At 52.5% G+C, this 17026-nt stretch overlaps 1 protein-coding gene across 2 annotated transcripts in view; it reads right to left on the bottom strand.

Moving 5' to 3' along the window:
- fads6 (fatty acid desaturase 6) overlaps positions 1 to 17026 on the bottom strand; it is a 166884-nt gene that overhangs the window by 64351 nt on the left and 85507 nt on the right. For both annotated transcript variants that reach the window (XM_072559064.1, XM_072559063.1), the window contains exons 3-4: positions 13456 to 13636; positions 3878 to 4065 (exon numbers count right to left, since the gene is read on the bottom strand). In XM_072559064.1, coding sequence (XP_072415165.1) covers positions 3878 to 4065; positions 13456 to 13636 — 369 coding nt within the window. The remainder of the gene's footprint in view (positions 1 to 3877; positions 4066 to 13455; positions 13637 to 17026) is intronic.

Here is a 17026-nt window from a genome sequence, read left to right as displayed (position 1 = left end):
ATGGAGGGGGAACAGAGAGAGGGATGGAGGGGGATCAGAGAGAGGGATGGAGGGGGATAGGAGAGAGGGATGGAGGGGGATCAGAGAGAGGGATGGAGGGGGATCAGAGAGAGGGATGGAGGGGGATAGGAGAGAGGGATGGAGGGGGATCAGAGAGAGGGATGGAGGGGGATAGGAGAGAGGGATGGAGGGGGATCAGAGAGAGGGATGGAGGGGGATAGGAGAGAGGGATGGAGGGGGATCAGAGAGAGGGATGGAGGGGGATCAGAGAGAGGGATGGAGGGGGATAGGAGAGAGGGATGGAGGGGGATCAGAGAGAGGGATGGAGGGGGATAGGAGAGAGGGATGGAGGGGGATCAGAGAGAGGGATGGAGGCGGATAGGACAGAGGGATGGAGGGGGGATCAGACAGAGGGATGGAGGGGGATAGGAGAGAGGGATGGAGGGGGGATCAGACAGAGGAATGGAGGGGGAACAGAGAGAGGGATGGAGGGGGATTAGAGAGAGGGATGGAGGGGGATTAGAGAAAGGGAGGGAGGGGGATCAAAGAGAGGGATGGAGGGGGATAGGAGAGAGGGATGGAGGGGGATTAGAGAGAGGGATGGAGGGGGATTAGAGAAAGGGAGGGAGGGGGTCAGAGAGAGGGATGGAGGGGGATCAGAGAGAGGGATGGAGGGGGATCAGAGAGAGGGATGGAGGGGAATTAGAGAAAGGGAGGGAGGGGGATCAGAGAGAGGGATGGAGGGGGGTCAGAGAGAGGGATGGAGGGGGATCAGAGAGAGGGATGGAGGGGGATCAGAGAGAGGGATGGAGGGGGATCAGAGAGAGGGATGGAGGTGATAGGAGAGAGGGATGGAGGGGATAGGAGAGAGGGATGGAGGGGGGTCAGAGAGAGGGATGGAGGGGATAGGAGAGAGGGATGGAGGGGGGTCAGAGAGAGGGATGGAGGGGGTTCAGAGAGAGGGATGGAGGGGGATCAGAGAGAGGGATGGAGGGGGATCAGAGAGAGGGATGGAGGGGGATAGGAGAGAGAGGGATGGAGGGGGATCAGAGAGAGGGATGGAGGGGATAGGAGAGAGGGATGGAGGGGGGTCAGAGAGAGGGATGGAGGGGGATCAGAGAGAGGGATGGAGGGGAATCAGAGAGAGGGATGGAGGGGGACAGGAGAGAGGGATGGAGGGGGGTCAGAGAGAGGGATGGAGGGGGGTCAGAGAGAGGGATTGAGGGGGATCAGAGAGAGGGATGCAGGGGGGTCAGAGAGAGGGATGGAGGGGGTTCAGAGAGAGGGATGGAGGGGGACAAGAGAGAGGGATGGAGGGGGATCAGAGAGAGGGATGGAGGGGGATAAGAGAGAGGGATGGAGGGGGATCAGAGAGAGGGATGGAGGGGGGTCAGAGAGAGGGATGGATGGGGATCAGAGAGAGGGATGGAGGGGGAACAGAGAGAGGGATGGAGGGGGATCAGAGAGAGGTTTGGAGGGGGATCAGAGAGAGGGATGGAGGGGGATAGGAGAGAGGGATGGAGGGGGTTCAGAGAGAGGGATGAGGGGGGTCAGAGAGAGGGATGGAGGGGGATCAGAGAGAGGTTTGGAGGGGGATCAGAGAGAGGGATGGAGGGGGATAGGAGAGAGGGATGGAGGGGGTTCAGAGAGAGGGATGGAGGGGGATCAGAGAGAGGGATGGAGACGGATGGAGGGGGATCAGAGTGAGGGATGGAGGGGGGTCAGAGGGAGGGATGGAGGGGGATAGGAGGGAGGGATGGAGGGGGGTCAGAGAGAGGGATGGAGGGGGGTCAGAGAGAGGGATGGAGGGAGATCAGAGAGAGGGATGGAGGGGGTTCAGAGAGAGGGATGGAGGGGGATCGGAGAGAGGGATGGAGGGGGATCGGAGGGAGGGATGGAGGGGGGTCAGAGAGAGGGATGGAGGGGGGTCAGAGAGAGGGATGGAGGGGGATCAGAGAGAGGGATGGAGGGGGATCGGAGAGAGGGATGGAGGCGGATCGGAGAGAGGGATGGAGGGGGGTCAGAGAGAGGGATGGAGGGGGATCAGAGAGAGGGATGGAGGGGGATCGGAGAGAGGGATGGAGGGGGGTCAGAGAGAGGGATGGAGGTGGATCAGAGAGAGGGATGGAGGGGGGTTCAGAGAGAGGGATGGAGGGGGATAAGATAGAGGGATGGAGGGGGATAAGAGAGAGGGATGGAGGGGGATAAGAGAGAGGGATGGAGGGGGATCGGAGAGAGGGATGGAGGGGTCAGAGAGAGGGATGGAGGGGATCAGAGAGAGGGATGGAGGGGGATCAGAGAGAGGGATGGAGGGGGATCAGAGAGAGGGATGGAGGGGGATCGGAGAGAGGGATGGAGGCGGATCGGAGAGAGGGATGGAGGGGGGTCAGAGAGAGGGATGGAGGGGGATCAGAGAGAGGGATGGAGGGGGATCGGAGAGAGGGATGGAGGGGGATTAGAGAGAGGGATGGAGGGGGATAGGGGAGAGGGATGGAGGGGGATAAGAGAGAGGGATGGAGGGGGATCAGAGAGAGGGATGGAGGGGTCAGAGAGAGGGATGGAGGGGATCAGAGAGAGGGATGGAGGGGGATAAGAGAGAGGGATGGAGGGGGATCAGTGAGAGGGATGGAGGGGTCAGAGAGAGGGATGGAGGGGATCAGAGAGAGGGATGGAGGGGTCAGAGAGAGGGATGGAGGGGATCAGAGAGAGGGATGGAGGGGGATCAGAGAGAGGGATGGAGGGGGATAGGAGAGAGGGATGGAGGGGCGTCAGAGAGAGGGATGAATGGGGATAAGAGAGAGGGATGGGGGGGGATCAGAGAGAGGGATGTAGGGGGGTCAGAGAGAGGGATGGAGGGGGATCAGAGAGAGGGATGGAGGGGGATAAGAGAGAGGGATGGAGGGGGATCGGAGAGAGGGATGGAGGGGGATCGGAGAGAGGGATGGAGGGGGGTCAGAGAGAGGGATGGAGGGGGATCAGAGAGAGGGATGGAGGGGGGTTCAGAGAGAGGGATGGAGGGGGATAAGAGAGAGGGATGGAGGGGGATAGGGGAGAGGGATGGAGGGGGATAAGAGAGAGGGATGGAGGGGGATAAGAGAGAGGGATGGAGGGGGATCGGAGAGAGGGATGGAGGGGGTCAGAGAGAGGGATGGAGGGGATCAGAGAGAGGGATGGAGGGGGATCAGAGAGTGGGATGGAGGGGCTTCAGAGAGAGGGATGGAGGGGGGTCAGAGAGAGGGATGGAGGGGCTTCAGAGAGAGGGATGGAGGGGCTTCAGAGAGAGGGATGGAGGGGGGTCAGAGAGAGGGATGGAGGGGGGTCAGAGAGAGGGATGGAGGGGGTTCAGAGACAGGGATGGAGGGGGTTAATTGAGGGGGAAGGAGGGGTGTTTGTGCATTAGGACTGTACTCTTGGCCTGGGAACCACTTGGTGTGAGCACAGTGGTAAATCTGTGAAAGCCAGGATCCAGCCCCAATGTCTGAGATTTCACAGGCTGGAGGTCATTTTGTAATGCAGAGAGAGAGAGAGAGAGAGAGAGAGAGAGAGAGAGACAGAGAGAGACACAGAGAGATCGATAGAGAGAGTGAGACAGAGAGAGGGACAGAGAGAGACACAGAGAGATCGATAGAGAGAGAGAGAGACAGAGAGAGTGAGAGATAGAGAGAGAGAAATAGAGAGAGAGAGATAGAGAGAGGGAGAGAGCGTGAGTGACAGACAGAGCAAGACAGAGAGAGAGAGTGAGAGAGAGTGAGAGATGAAGAGACAAATAGAGAGAGACAGAGAGAGAGAGAGAGAGATAGAGAGAGACAGAGAGACAGAGACACACCCTGGACTTGGCAACTGAGTGACAGCCACAGTAGCTTGTTGCTGTCCTTACCTGAAAGATGTTGACATGTATGTAGGGGATGGAGTAAAGAGCTTTGTACAGCAGCATACAGAGGAACGCAGAGAACAGTGAGCGGAAACCAGACACGGTCACCAGGAGCCAGCAGTTCAGCAACATGCCCAGTGAGATAGTGCAGACTGTCCTGAGGACAACAAGCCCTGGTAGATCCTGGATCAGCCCTGGTGAAGGAAGGCATGACATGGGCTTCAGTTTGCTCCAGCCTCCTCACCTCCACACGCTGCACAGTCCGATCCCACAGCAGGTTTCAATCAACAACTGTGCTTCAACTAAATCCCAAACATCCCAAAGAGTTTCACTTCCAGTCAGACCTTTTAGAAAATACGTGATTCTGTCAACAAATGGAGCGGTCACATTGAAAGAGGTCAACGATCAGGAGAGTGCCCATAGTCTTCTCTACATCGGGGAGACCGAACATAAACTCAGGGAATGGTTTGCTGAGCATCTCAGCTGGGCCATGCAGTGACCGACCAGACCTCTCAGTCACCACCCATTTTAATTCCCCTTCCCAATCCCTTTCCGACATCTCCATCCTTGGCCTCCTCCATTGCCACAATAAACCAAAATGCAAATTGGAGGAACAACACCTCATCTTCCCCCTGGGCAGCCGACAGCCTGGAGGGCTCAACACTGAGTTCTCCTATTTCAAATAAGCTCCCTCCCCATCCCCCCAACTCCCTTTTTCCCCATCTCCCCATCTCCCCCCAATCCTCTCATCAACCCTTCCTTCCAGCCACCAATCGGATTCACTCCTCCCATTGACCAACCAGCTCACACCCTCAAACTGTTCACCTATCCCCACCTCACCACCCTGCCCCCTGCCCCCTTTATCTGCATCTTCCCTCACACCCACCCCCGGTCCTGAGGAAGGGTTATACCTCAAATGTTGATTTCTCCAGCTCCTGATGCTGCCTGACTTGTTGGATTCTTCCAGCCTCCTGCCTATCCACCTTGGAATCCAGTATCTGCAGATTTTTTTGTCTCCCACATTCTGATCAGTTTTAATGATCCAGATTTCAAACTCAAAGCAGGCAGGAGGTTACAACCATGACACTCCTGGGAAAAGCAATGTCCCCTTGGAGAGAACATTAATCTAGTAAAACCCAGCGATGATCGAGGGACCCCCTGCCGTGGGAGAAGGTGGAATTGAGATTCAGTTCAAAATCTGGGGTCTAACGATGACCATAAAACCAAAGTCAACTGTCAGGAAAGACCCATAGGTGTGCTTCAGTGCTCCTGACCAGGCCTACTCTCAATAGACAATAGGTGCAGGAGTAGGCCATTCTGCCCTTCGAGCCTGCATCACCATTCAATATGATCATGGCTGATCATCCTTAATCAGTATCCTGTTCCTGCCTTATCTCCATAACCCTTGATTCCACAATCCTTGAGAGCTCTATCCAACTCTTAAATGAATCCAGAGACTGGGCCTCCACTGCCCTCTGGGGCAGAGCATTCCACACAGCCACCACTCTCTGGGTGAAGAAGTTCCTCCTCATCTCTGTCCTAAATGGTCGACCCCGTATTTTTACGCAGTGCCCTCTGGTTCGGCACTCACCCATCAGCGGAAACCTGTTTCCTGCCTCCAGAGTGTCCAATCCTTTAATAATCTTATATGTCTCAATCAGATCCCCTTTCAATGTGACTCCAGATCCACAGCTGAGTTTTTAACTGCCCTCTGGGCAGATGGGAATGGGCAATAAATGCTGCTCCAGCCAGTGATGCCCTCATCCAATGAATTAATAGAACATTTGAAGAAAATGATCTTTCAAGTCACAGGCAGCAGGCTGTTCAGAAAGAGCCCACTCAGTCTCTTGAAGAGCACTAACGGCTGGATTCCATCAATAGTTCGAACACCCTGAAGCCTCTCCCAAAAGGAGCAAGGTGTGTTCAGGTGGGTGTATGAGGGTGAGCGGTGGCGGTGGGATAGTTGCTCAAAGTTGCGGGGTAATTGAGCCAGGGAGTCGGCATGGTTACATCAGGAAGGTAGAGTCTGACTGGGGGATGGCCGGGCCACTGAGGGGGCAATGATTAGTTAGGAAGGTGTATTCTGGTTGAGAAGAGTAATTAGCTTTGGGGGGGGGATATCAGGTTCAGATCGATATGTGGCTGTTGGAAGAAAGGGTGGGGGGGGGGTGTGAGATGGATCAGTTGTGCCATTATCCTGGAGACAGAGCTGTTTTCACTGTGTCGAACCATTCCGCACTAACTAAATACCCCCAGGTCTGACTCTCTGACAGTGCAGCACTCCCTCAGTAATGACCCTCTGACAGTGCAGCACTCCCTCAGTAATGACCCTCTGACAGTGCAGCACTCCCTCAGTAATGACCCTCTGACAGTGCAGCACTCCCTCAGTAATGACCCTCAGACAGTGCAGCACTCCCTCAGTACTGACCCTCTGACAGTGCAGCACTCCCTCAGTACTGACCCTCTGACAGTTCAGCACTCCCTCAGGAATGACCCTCAGACAGTGCAGCACTCCCTCAGCACTGACCCTCTGACAGTGCAGCACTCCCTCAGTACTGACCCTCTGACAGCGCAGCACTCCCTCAGCACTGACCCTCCGACAGTGCAGCACTCCCTCAGTACTGACCCTCCGACAGTGCAGCACTCCCTCAGTACTGATCCTCTGACAGTGCAGCACTCCCTCAGTACTGACCCTCCGACAGTGCAGCACTCCCTCAGTACTGATCCTCTGACAGTGCAGCACTCCCTCAGTACTGACCCTCCGACAGTGCAGCACTCCCTCAGTACTGATCCTCTGACAGTGCAGCACTCCCTCAGTACTGACCCTCCGACAGTGCAGCACTCCCTCAGTACTGATCCTCTGACAGTGCAGCACTCCCTCAGTACTGACCCTCAGACAGTGCAGCACACCCTCAGTACTGATCCTCTGACAGTGCAGCACTCCCTCAGTACTGACCCTCTGACAGTGCAGCACTCCCTCATTACTGATCCTCTGACAGTGCAGCACTCCCTCAGCACTGACCCTCCGACAGTGCAGCACTCCCTCAGTACTGACCCTTCCGACAGTGCAGCACTCCCTCTGTACTGACCCTCCGACAGTGCAGCACTCCCTCAGTACTGATCCTCTGACAGTGCAGCACTCCCTCAGTACTGATCCTCTGACAGTGCAGCACACCCTCATTACTGATCCTCTGACAGTGCAGCACTCCCTCAGTACTGACCCTCTGACAGCGCAGCACTCCCTCAGCACTGACCCTCTGACAGTGCAGCACTCCCTCAGTACTGATCCTCTGACAGTGCAGCACTCCCTCAGCACTGACCCTCTGACAGTGCAGCACTCCCTCAGCAATGACCCTCTGACAGTGCAGCACTGCCTCAGTACTGACCCTCTGACAGTGCAGCACTCCCTCAGTACTGACCCTCTGACAGTGCAGCACTCCCTCAGCACTGACCCTCTGACAGTGCAGCACTCCCTCAGTACTGACCCTTCAGACAGTGCAGCACTCCCTCAGCACTGACCCTCCAACAGTGCAGCACTCCCTCAGCAATGACCTTCTGACAGTGCAGCACTCCCGCAGTACTGACCCTCTGACAGTGCAGCACTCCCTCAGCAATGACCCTCTGACAGTGCAGCACTCCCTGAGTACTGACCCTCTGACAGTGCAGCACTCCCTCAGTACTGACCCTCTGACAGTGCAGCACTCTCTCAGCAATGACCCTCAGACAGTGCAGCACTCCCTCAGTACTGACCCTCTGACAGTGCAGCACTCCCTCAGCAATGACCCTCTGACAGTGCAGCACTCCCTCAGTACTGACCCTCAGACAGTGCAGCACTCCCTCATTACTGACCCTCTGACAGTGCAGCACTCCCTCAGTACTGACCCTCTGACAGTACAGCACTCCCTCAGTACTGACCCTCTGACAGTGCAGCACACCCTCAGCAATGACCCTCAGACAGTGCAGCACTCCCTCAGTACTGACCCTCTGACAGTGCAGCACTCCCTCAGCAATGACCCTCTGACAGTGCAGCACTCCCTCAGTACTGACCCTCAGACAGTGCAGCACTCCCTCAGTACTGACCCTCAGACAGTGCAGCACTCCCTCAGTACTGACCCTCTAACAGTGCAGCACTCCCTCAGTACTGACCCTCTGACAGTGCAGCACTCCCTCAGTACTGACCCTCAGACAGTGCAGCACTCCCTCAGTACTGACCCTATGACAGTGCAGCACTCCCTCAGCAATGACCCTCTGACAGGGCAGCACTCCCTCAGTACTGACCCTATGACAGTGCAGCACTCCCTCAGCAATGACCCTCTGACAGTGCAGCACTCCCTCAGTACTGACCCTCAGACAGTGCAGCACTCCCTCATTACTGACCCTCTGACAGTGCAGCACTCCCTCAGTACTGACCCTCTGACAGTGCAGCACTCCCTCAGTACTGACCCTCTAACAGTGCAGCACTCCCTCAGTACTGTCCCTCTGACAGTGCAGCACTCCCTCAGGACTGACCCTCTAACAGTGCAGCACTCCCTCAGTACTGACCCTCTGACAGTGCAGCACTCCCTCAGTACTGACCCTCAGACAGTGCAGCACTCCCTCAGTACTGACCCTCTGACAGTGCAGCACTCCCTCAGTACTGACCCTCTGACAGGGCAGCACTCCCTCAGTACTGACCCTATGACAGTGCAGCACTCCCTCAGCAATGACCCTCTGACAGTGCAGCACTCCCTCAGTACTGACCCTCAGACAGTGCAGCACTCCCTCATTACTGACCCTCTGACAGTGCAGCACTCCCTCAGTACTGACCCTCTGACAGTGCAGCACTCCCTCAGTACTGACCCTCTAACAGTGCAGCACTCCCTCAGTACTGTCCCTCTGACAGTGCAGCACTCCCTCAGGACTGACCCTCTGACAGTGCAGCACTCCGTCAGCAATGACCCTCAGACAGTGCAGCACTCCCTCAGTACTGACCCTATGACAGTGCAGCACTCCCTCAGCAATGACCCTCTGACAGTGCAGCACTCCCTCAGTACTGACCCTCTGACAGTGCAGCACTCCCTCAGTACTGACCCTCTGACAGTGCAGCACTCCCTCAGCAATGACCCTCTGACAGTGCAGCACTCCCTCAGTACTGACCCTCTGACAGTGCAGCACTCCCTCAGCACTGACCCTCTGACAGTGCAGCACTCCCTCAGCAATGACCCTCTGACAGTGCAGCACTCCCTCAGTACTGACCCTCTGACAGTGCAGCACTCCCTCAGCAATGACCCTCTGACAGTGCAGCACTCCCTCAGTACTGACCCTCTGACAGTGCAGCACTCCCTCAGCACTGACCCTCTGATAGTCCAGTGCTTTGCTACCACGTATGTCACTGATGTGGAATTAAGCGTTCGTGTGGTTCACATGGTGCCAAAAATATCGGGCTGCTTTGTCCTGGCTGCTGTCGAATTTCTTGAGTGTTGTTGAAGCTCCCCCCATCCAGTCCTGTGGGGAGCATTCTATCACAGTCCTGACTTGTGCCGTGGCGATGGTAGAGATGGTTCGGGGAGTCAGGAGGTCAGTTACTCACTGCAGGATTCCAAGCCTCGGGCCCACTCTTGTAGCCACTCTGTTTATTTGTTTAATCCAGTTGAGTTTGTAGTCCTTGATAACTCCCAGGATATTGACAGCGGGAGATTCAGTGTCATTCCCTGGCAAACTGATGAAACGCAGGTTTCAGAAAGCGATTAAATGCTTTGTCCTGGAACCAAAAATCAAAGCATTTTTCAATTTTTAAAATCCTTTGTCTGACTCTTGAACTGAATCCTGTGTTGCTGAAGTATTTCTCATGGTGATCTCCCCCATTGTCTCACTTGGCCCTGGATCACTTGATTGAAGGGGTGAACAGAGGAACACTGAGAAGCAAGGGAGAGAAAGCCAACATTTCTGAATCCAGACATTCCTCATCGGAACACCAGGCCTTTCAGACAAGTCGGATCATTCTGAGCAAAACCCAAACTGCTCAGCACTGACCCTCTGATCAGCGATCATTCTGATTCTCCCACGTGGATGGGAGATAGGATGTGATTCTGGACATTGTTTCCCTGAGGTACGAGTAGACGTCCAGCACAGCCTATGGGCCCAGGAGCCTACCTGACAGTGAAGATCCAGCTTCCTGCAGGCCCACTTGTGTCCCAGCAGTCAGAGGACATATTTTAAATCTCCCGGTGTTTAGTGGCTTGTGGGATCTGGAGACGCCACACAGTGCCAGTCCTGTCCTCCAAACCTATCCAATCTCACAGGACCTTCCATATCCTCACCGCCTTCCTCTCTTCTCCCTCTCTACAAAGGTTTCGGGTTCGGAATCCAAGCTTCGCGTCTCCCAGGTTGTGGTGAGTTTGGTTTTCTTTCCTTTTCTCTTCAATCCTGTCAGACCCCTGTAGCAGTGCTGGAGGGGATCACGGTAATGTCACTGGGATAATAATGCAGCATCTCAGATGGATGTTCTGGGCTCAAGTGTTCCAAATCCTACTGTAGCACTTGGTGACATTTGAACTCAATAAAAATTTGGATTAAAGGAGCCAATCTAATTAGATACCTAAAGAAAAGCCTTGCAATCATCTTTTACATTATTACTCTTATATTTCATCTTCTCCTCTCCTTTTGCTTTTTTCAGTTGTCGTCTGCTGGTTGTGAAAGTTTTCCCAAACTTCTGGCTTCCCCTCATCACATTATACGTTTTCCCTTTTGCTTTTGTGCTGTCCCTGACTTCCCTTCTCAGCCACGGTTTCCTCATCCTCCCCTCCATACATTTCTTCTTCCTTGGGATGAATTTCTGCTGTGCCTCCCGAATTACCTGCCATTGCTGCTCCACCATCTTCCCTGCCAGGGTCCCCTTCCAATCCAATCTGGTCTGCTCCTCCTTCCTGTCTTTGTAGTTCCCTTTACTCAGTTGTGACACCATTACACCTGATTCCAGCTTCTCCCTCACAAACTGCAGGGTGAATTCTACCATACCCCCAAGGGGTCCTTCACTTTAAGCTCCTTCATCAAGGCTGCCTCATTATACATCACCAAATCCAACATTGGTCTGTTCCCTAGTGGGAGCCACCACAAGCTGCACCAAAATATAACGACTAGCTCTGAACCCACTGGCTGAGTGGAGCTGCTATGGCACACATCAAATTTGAATTTGGCCAATCAGTTTAAATCATGCCCCAAGATGCCACAATCCAATTGAATTTGAATTTTACTGTTTTGACGACATCAAACCGATGAGTCAATCCAATGTTTTGGGGTGTCCAAATCAGCCATTTTGAACAGTTAGCCAGACTGGCAAAGAGCATCATACTGCCCGTAGACTCGCTCTCTGAATGGTACCTGTTCATATAAAGTCTGTGCAACAGAAACCTGAAGAAAAGACCCCAAAAAATCTTCAGAGGAAGAGAGACAGTTGGCTGGTTTTGAAAGTTGATTTTTTTGTTAACTTAATCGGGGGTTTTAACGGATCAGTATAGTGGGAGGTAGATAAATCATTAAGACAAAAGAGGATTACAGTGTAGACAGTGGTTGTTTAATGTTCTCTTTCTTTTCTTGGAGTTAAAGAATAAATTGTTAATTTTTTCTTTAGATAGTGGGATTTGGTAGTTCTTTGTCAGTCGTCCTTTTACTGATTATGGCACAAGGTGAGCTTTTCAGTGTGTCTGGTTTAAGTGAGCAGAGGGGCTTAACCCCGTGTTACAGCAAGATGGACCGCTCCCCGGAGTTCTGAAGGAGGTAGCTGTGGAGATTGCTGGGACATTGGTGGTGAGCTTTCAGGAATCATTGGAGTCAGGGATTGTCCCAGTGGACTGAACGTGGCTAAAGTAACACCCCTGTTTAAGATGGGAGGGAGGCCGAATGTGGAAAATGACAGGCCGGTTAGCCTGACCTCAGTCGTTGGTTAAGATTTCTTTTGTGAAGTATTTGGACGTGCATGGTAAGATAAGGCCGAGTCAGCACAGCTTCATCACGGGGAGGTTGTGCCTGATAAATCTGTTAAAATTCTTTCTGGAGGTAACAAGCAAGTTAGACAAAGGAGAATCAGTGGATGTGATCGATATGGATTTCCAGAAGGCCTTTGACAAGGTGCCGCACGGGAGGCTGCGAAATAAGGTAAGAGCCCATGGTGTTAGGGGCAAGGTACTGGCATGGATAGAGGATTGGCTGACTGGCAGAAGGCAAAGGGTGGGGATAAAGGGGTCTTTCTGAGGATGGCAGCTGGTCACTAGTGGAGTTCCATAGGGGTCCGTGTTGGGACCACAACTATTCACGTTACACACTAACGATCTGGACTTTGCTAATTTTGCAGATGACACAGGTAGTGTTAAGGAGGTGGGGAGGCTGCAGAAGGACTTGGACAGTCTAGGAGAGAGGGCAAAGAAATAGCAGATGGAATACAATGTGGGAAAGTGTGAGATTACGCACTGTGGTCGAAAGAATAGAGGCCTTGACCATTTTCTAAATGGGGGAAGGCTTTGGAAATCTGAAGCACAAAGGGACTTGGAATTCCTCTTTCAGGATCCTATTAAGATTAACATGTAAATTCAGTTGGCAGTTAGGAAAGCAAATGCAACGGCAGCATGCATTTCAAGAGGGCTAGAATATAAGAGCAGAGATGTACTACTGAGGCTGTACAAGGTTCCTGGTCAGACCATATTTGGAATATTGTGAGCAGTTTTGGGCCCTGTATCTAAGGAGGGATGTGCTTTGTTGGAGCAGTCCACAGGAGGTTCATAAGAGTGACGCCAGTGCTGGAGGGCTTGTCATTTGAGGAGTGGTTGGGGTCTCTGTGTCTGTAGTCCATGGTGAGGAGGGATCTGATTGAAACGTACAGGATCCTGAGAGGCCTGGATAGAGTGGATGAGGAGGAGGTATTCCCACAGTAGGACAGGCTAGGACCCGAGGGCAGGACCTCAGAGTGAAGGGAGGACCCCAAAGTGCTGAGATGGGGAGGAATTTCTTCAGAGGGAAGGTGATGACTCTGTGGAACTCATTGTCACAGAGGGCTGTGGAGGCCATGTCCTTGAGCGAAATTAAGACTGAGATAGATAGGTTCTTGATGAGTAAGAGGATTAAGGGTTAGGGGGTGAAGGCAGGAGAATGTTGTTGAGAGGCATATTAGCCACGATTGAATGGAAGTGCAGACGTGATGGACCGAATGGCCTCATTCTGCTCCTACATCATCTGGTCTTATGGTCTTTGTTATTATTTTCCACGTGCGACTGATTGACATCAAATCCCACCTGGTTCATTAACGCCTGACAGGGAAGGAAACTGCCATCTTTACCCAGACTACCCCAGACATGATGCCAGACCCAAAGCAATGGGGGTTGATTCTGACCAAGCCAGCAATGCTCATCCCATGAATGAGTGTTAACACTGCCCTCTGCTCAGGTGCCAGGGTATACCCTTCAGCTGGTGAGGATTTTCAGGAAAGGGGCCTTTGAGGAGGCTCTTTAATTAAAATCAGACCCTCACAACAGGAGGCACAGTGAGACCCCTCTGCTCGGCAGCAACATCATTGGTTGTGTACCTGGGAGCCGTACCGGTCTGCAGGCACTTACCCAATGCCACGATCGGTGTGATGATAGGCACTGCCAGGGGCAGGATGAACAGGTAGATATAACGTGGGAAGAACGGGGCCTTCCAGGTGCTGGAGTCGCCCAGGCCGATGATGTTGGTATAGGCATGGTGCAGCTTGACGTGCTGATGGGTGGCCACCTCTGCAGTGAATGATCCACACACCTGGGAAAGAGAGGCATTCATAAGCATTCCCAAACTCTGGAAAACCTGACCACCTGTGGAAACATTTCCTACTGGAGCTGCTGCAGAAATGTGCGTCTGTGTGTGTGTGTCTGTGTGTGTGTGTGTATATACGTGCGTCTATGTGTGTGTCTGTGTGTGTGTATATATGTGTGTCTATGTGTGTGTCTGTGTGTGTGTATATATGTGCGTCTATGTGTGTGTCTGTGTGTGTGTATATATGTGTGTCTATGTGTGTGTCTGTGTGTGTATATATGTGCGTCTATGTGTGTGTCTGTGTGTGTGTATATATGTGCGTCTATGTGTGTGTCTGTGTATGTGTATATATGTGTGTCTATGTGTGTGTCTGTGTGTGTGTATATATGTGTGTCTATGTGTGTGTCTGTGTGTGTGTATATATGTGTGTCTATGTGTGTGTCTGTGTGTGTATATATGTGCGTCTATGTGTGTGTCTGTGTGTGTGTATATATGTGTGTCTATGTGTGTGTCTGTGTGTGTGTATATATGTGTGTCTATGTGTGTGTCTGTGTGTGTATATATGTGCGTCTATGTGTGTGTCTGTGTGTGTGTATATATGTGCGTCTATGTGTGTGTCTGTGTGTGTGTATATATGTGTGTCTATGTGTGTGTCTGTGTGTGTGTATATATGTGCGTCTATGTGTGTGTCTGTGTGTGTGTATATATGTGTGTCTATGTGTGTGTGTGTGTATATATGTGTGTCTGTGTGTGTGTATATATGTGCGTCTATGTGTGTGTCTGTGTGTGTGTATATATGTGTGTCTATGTGTGTGTCTGTGTGTGTGTATATATGTGTGTCTATGTGTGTGTCTGTGTGTGTGTATATATGTGTGTCTATGTGTGTGTCTGTGTGTGTGTATATATGTGCGTCTATGTATGTGTCTGTGTGTGTGTATATATGTGTGTCTATGTGTGTGTCTGTGTGTGTGTCTGTGTGTGTGTATATATATGTGTGTCTATGTGTGTGTCTGTGTGTGTATATATGTGCGTCTATGTGTGTGTCTGTGTGTGTGTATATATGTGCGTCTATGTGTGTGTGTCTGTGTGTGTGTGTCTGTGTGTGTGTGTGTCTGTGTGTGTGTATATATGTGTGTCTATGTGTGTGTCTGTGTGTGTGTATATATGTGCGTCTATGTGTCTGTGTGTGTGTGTCTGTGTGTGTGTGTCTGTGTGTGTGTGTATATATGTGTGTCTATGTGTGTATATACATGTGTTTATGTGTGAGTGTCTGTGTGTGTGTGTATATGTGCGTCTTTGTGTGTGTGTCTGTGATGGGAGTTGTGTGTGTGTGAGAGTGTGTGCGTCTGTGTGTATATACATGCGTCTGTGCATGTGTGTCTGTGTGTGTTTGTGTGTCTGTGTGTGTTTGTGTGTGTCTGTGTGTGTCTGTGTGTGTTTGTGTGTGTCTGTGTGCATATGCATGCGTTTGTGCATGTGTGTGTCTGTCTACAGTTCCTGGTCCATCTGGAACATGTTCTCAAACTAAACCCAGAGTGCTAGACAGAGGTCAGAATGAAATATCGAGGAATGGACCAGGAGGTGACAGCATCGAGCCCTGACGCAGACAGGGGTTTTGCTAGGTGTAATATCAATGGTAGGACAGAGTCATAGGCAGGCACAATAAGACAGGGCTCACAGGGACAAACATTCTGAATATAGAACAGGGCTCACACATGGGCTAAGCTGCAAATTTAGTATCTAAACATCAGGAAGTAGGACAAGACAAAAGCTCAGTGTCCATAGAGAGGCTGAATTCAGCAGGACATCTCTCCCATCACAGCCTGACCATCGCTCCTGCCCTGGGGGGATATTCAGAATGCAGGTCACCCCATCCCGGAAAGGTCACCCAGTCTGGGCAAGGTCACCCAGTCTGGGCAAGGTCACCCAATCCGGGCAAGGTCACCCAGTCCGGGAAAGGTCACCCAGTCTGGGCAAGGTCACCCAGTCTGGGCAAGGTCACCCAGTCCAGGAAAGGTCACCCAGTCTGGGCAAGGTCACCCAGTCCAGGAAAGGTCACCCAGTCCGGGCAAGGTCACCCAGTCCGGGCAAGGTCACCCAGTCTGGGCAAGGTCACCCAATCCGGGCAAGGTCACCCAGTCCGGGAAAGGTCACCCAGTCTGGGCAAGGTCACCCAGTCTGGGCAAGGTCACCCAGTCCAGGAAAGGTCACCCAGTCTGGGCAAGGTCACCCAGTCCAGGAAAGGTCACCCAGTCCGGGCAAGGTCACCCAGTCCGGGCAAGGTCACCCAGTCCAGGAAAGGTCACCCAGTCTGGGCAAGGTCACCCAGTCTGGGCAAGGTCACCCCATCCGGGCAAGGTCACCCAATCCGGGCAAGGTCACCCAATCCGGGCAAGGTCACCCAGTCTGGGTGGGATGCCCAAACAGTCCAGATCAGTGCTGCCAGCCGATACAACCTGAGATGGCCCACTATAAGAATACCTTCCCTTTACTCTCCCCGAGCCAGTGAATCCAGAGTCTACCAGGGGCCTTGCTCAGTGTGAGATCCAAAACCGAAACTGGGCCAACACTGGCAGGCGAATCCCTTATCTGTGACACGTGGCGACCCCATTAGTACCCGCACTGGCTGCAGTTCCATTGCCCTGCATTCCCCATACCCTGTCCTAATAGAATAGCTTAGGCCCTTCAGCCCTCGATGTGGTGCTGGCCTTCTAGACTACTCTAAAATCAGACTAACCTACGTACCTTTCCTTGTAATAGTTTCCATGTGCCTATCCAAGAATCACGTAAATGTCCCTAATGTACCTGACGCTCTCCCTTTCTGCTCGCATTTCCCTCACCTTCCCTCACTTTCCCTCACCTTCAGCTATGTGTGCTGACCACTGCCAGGATGTGAATTCAAGAAACTCCGAGCTCAATAAATACCACACAAAGAGGCAAACAGAGGGGAGGGGCAAGAGAATGGGGACAGGAGGTGGAAGAGAGAAAGAAAGGGGAAATGAGGTAATGGGCAAGGGAAGAGAAGGAGAAGGTGGCAGGACGGGGGAGTATGGGAAAGAAAAGGAAGGGGTAAGGGGGGGAATGAGGGGAGGGGAGGGAGAAAGGATTGGGGAAGTGAGGGGAAATAATGAGAACTGGGGGAGGGAAGTGAGAGCACGGCACATTGAGCAGATAAGTAATTTGGCTTTGAAACAACACAAGTTAAAGAAATGTGTGAGAGACTCTATAGTCTGTCAAGACGGTGTCATTTGAGAATGTGTCACTGGAATGAAGCTGATTGTTCACAGAGGCTCAGACTGACGGAGCTGTTCCCAGGCTCAACATGGGATCACTCTCCTCCCAGTCCAGCTCTCACATCGCTCTCTCTCTCTGTCTCTCTCTCTGTGGCTTCGTCAG

Source organism: Chiloscyllium punctatum, chromosome 39, assembly GCF_047496795.1.
Source record: "Chiloscyllium punctatum isolate Juve2018m chromosome 39, sChiPun1.3, whole genome shotgun sequence".
Classification (NCBI taxonomy): Eukaryota; Metazoa; Chordata; class Chondrichthyes; order Orectolobiformes; family Hemiscylliidae; genus Chiloscyllium; species Chiloscyllium punctatum.
The sequence above is the reverse complement of the archived record's forward strand: the minus strand, read 5'-3'. Positions and strand labels throughout refer to the sequence as shown.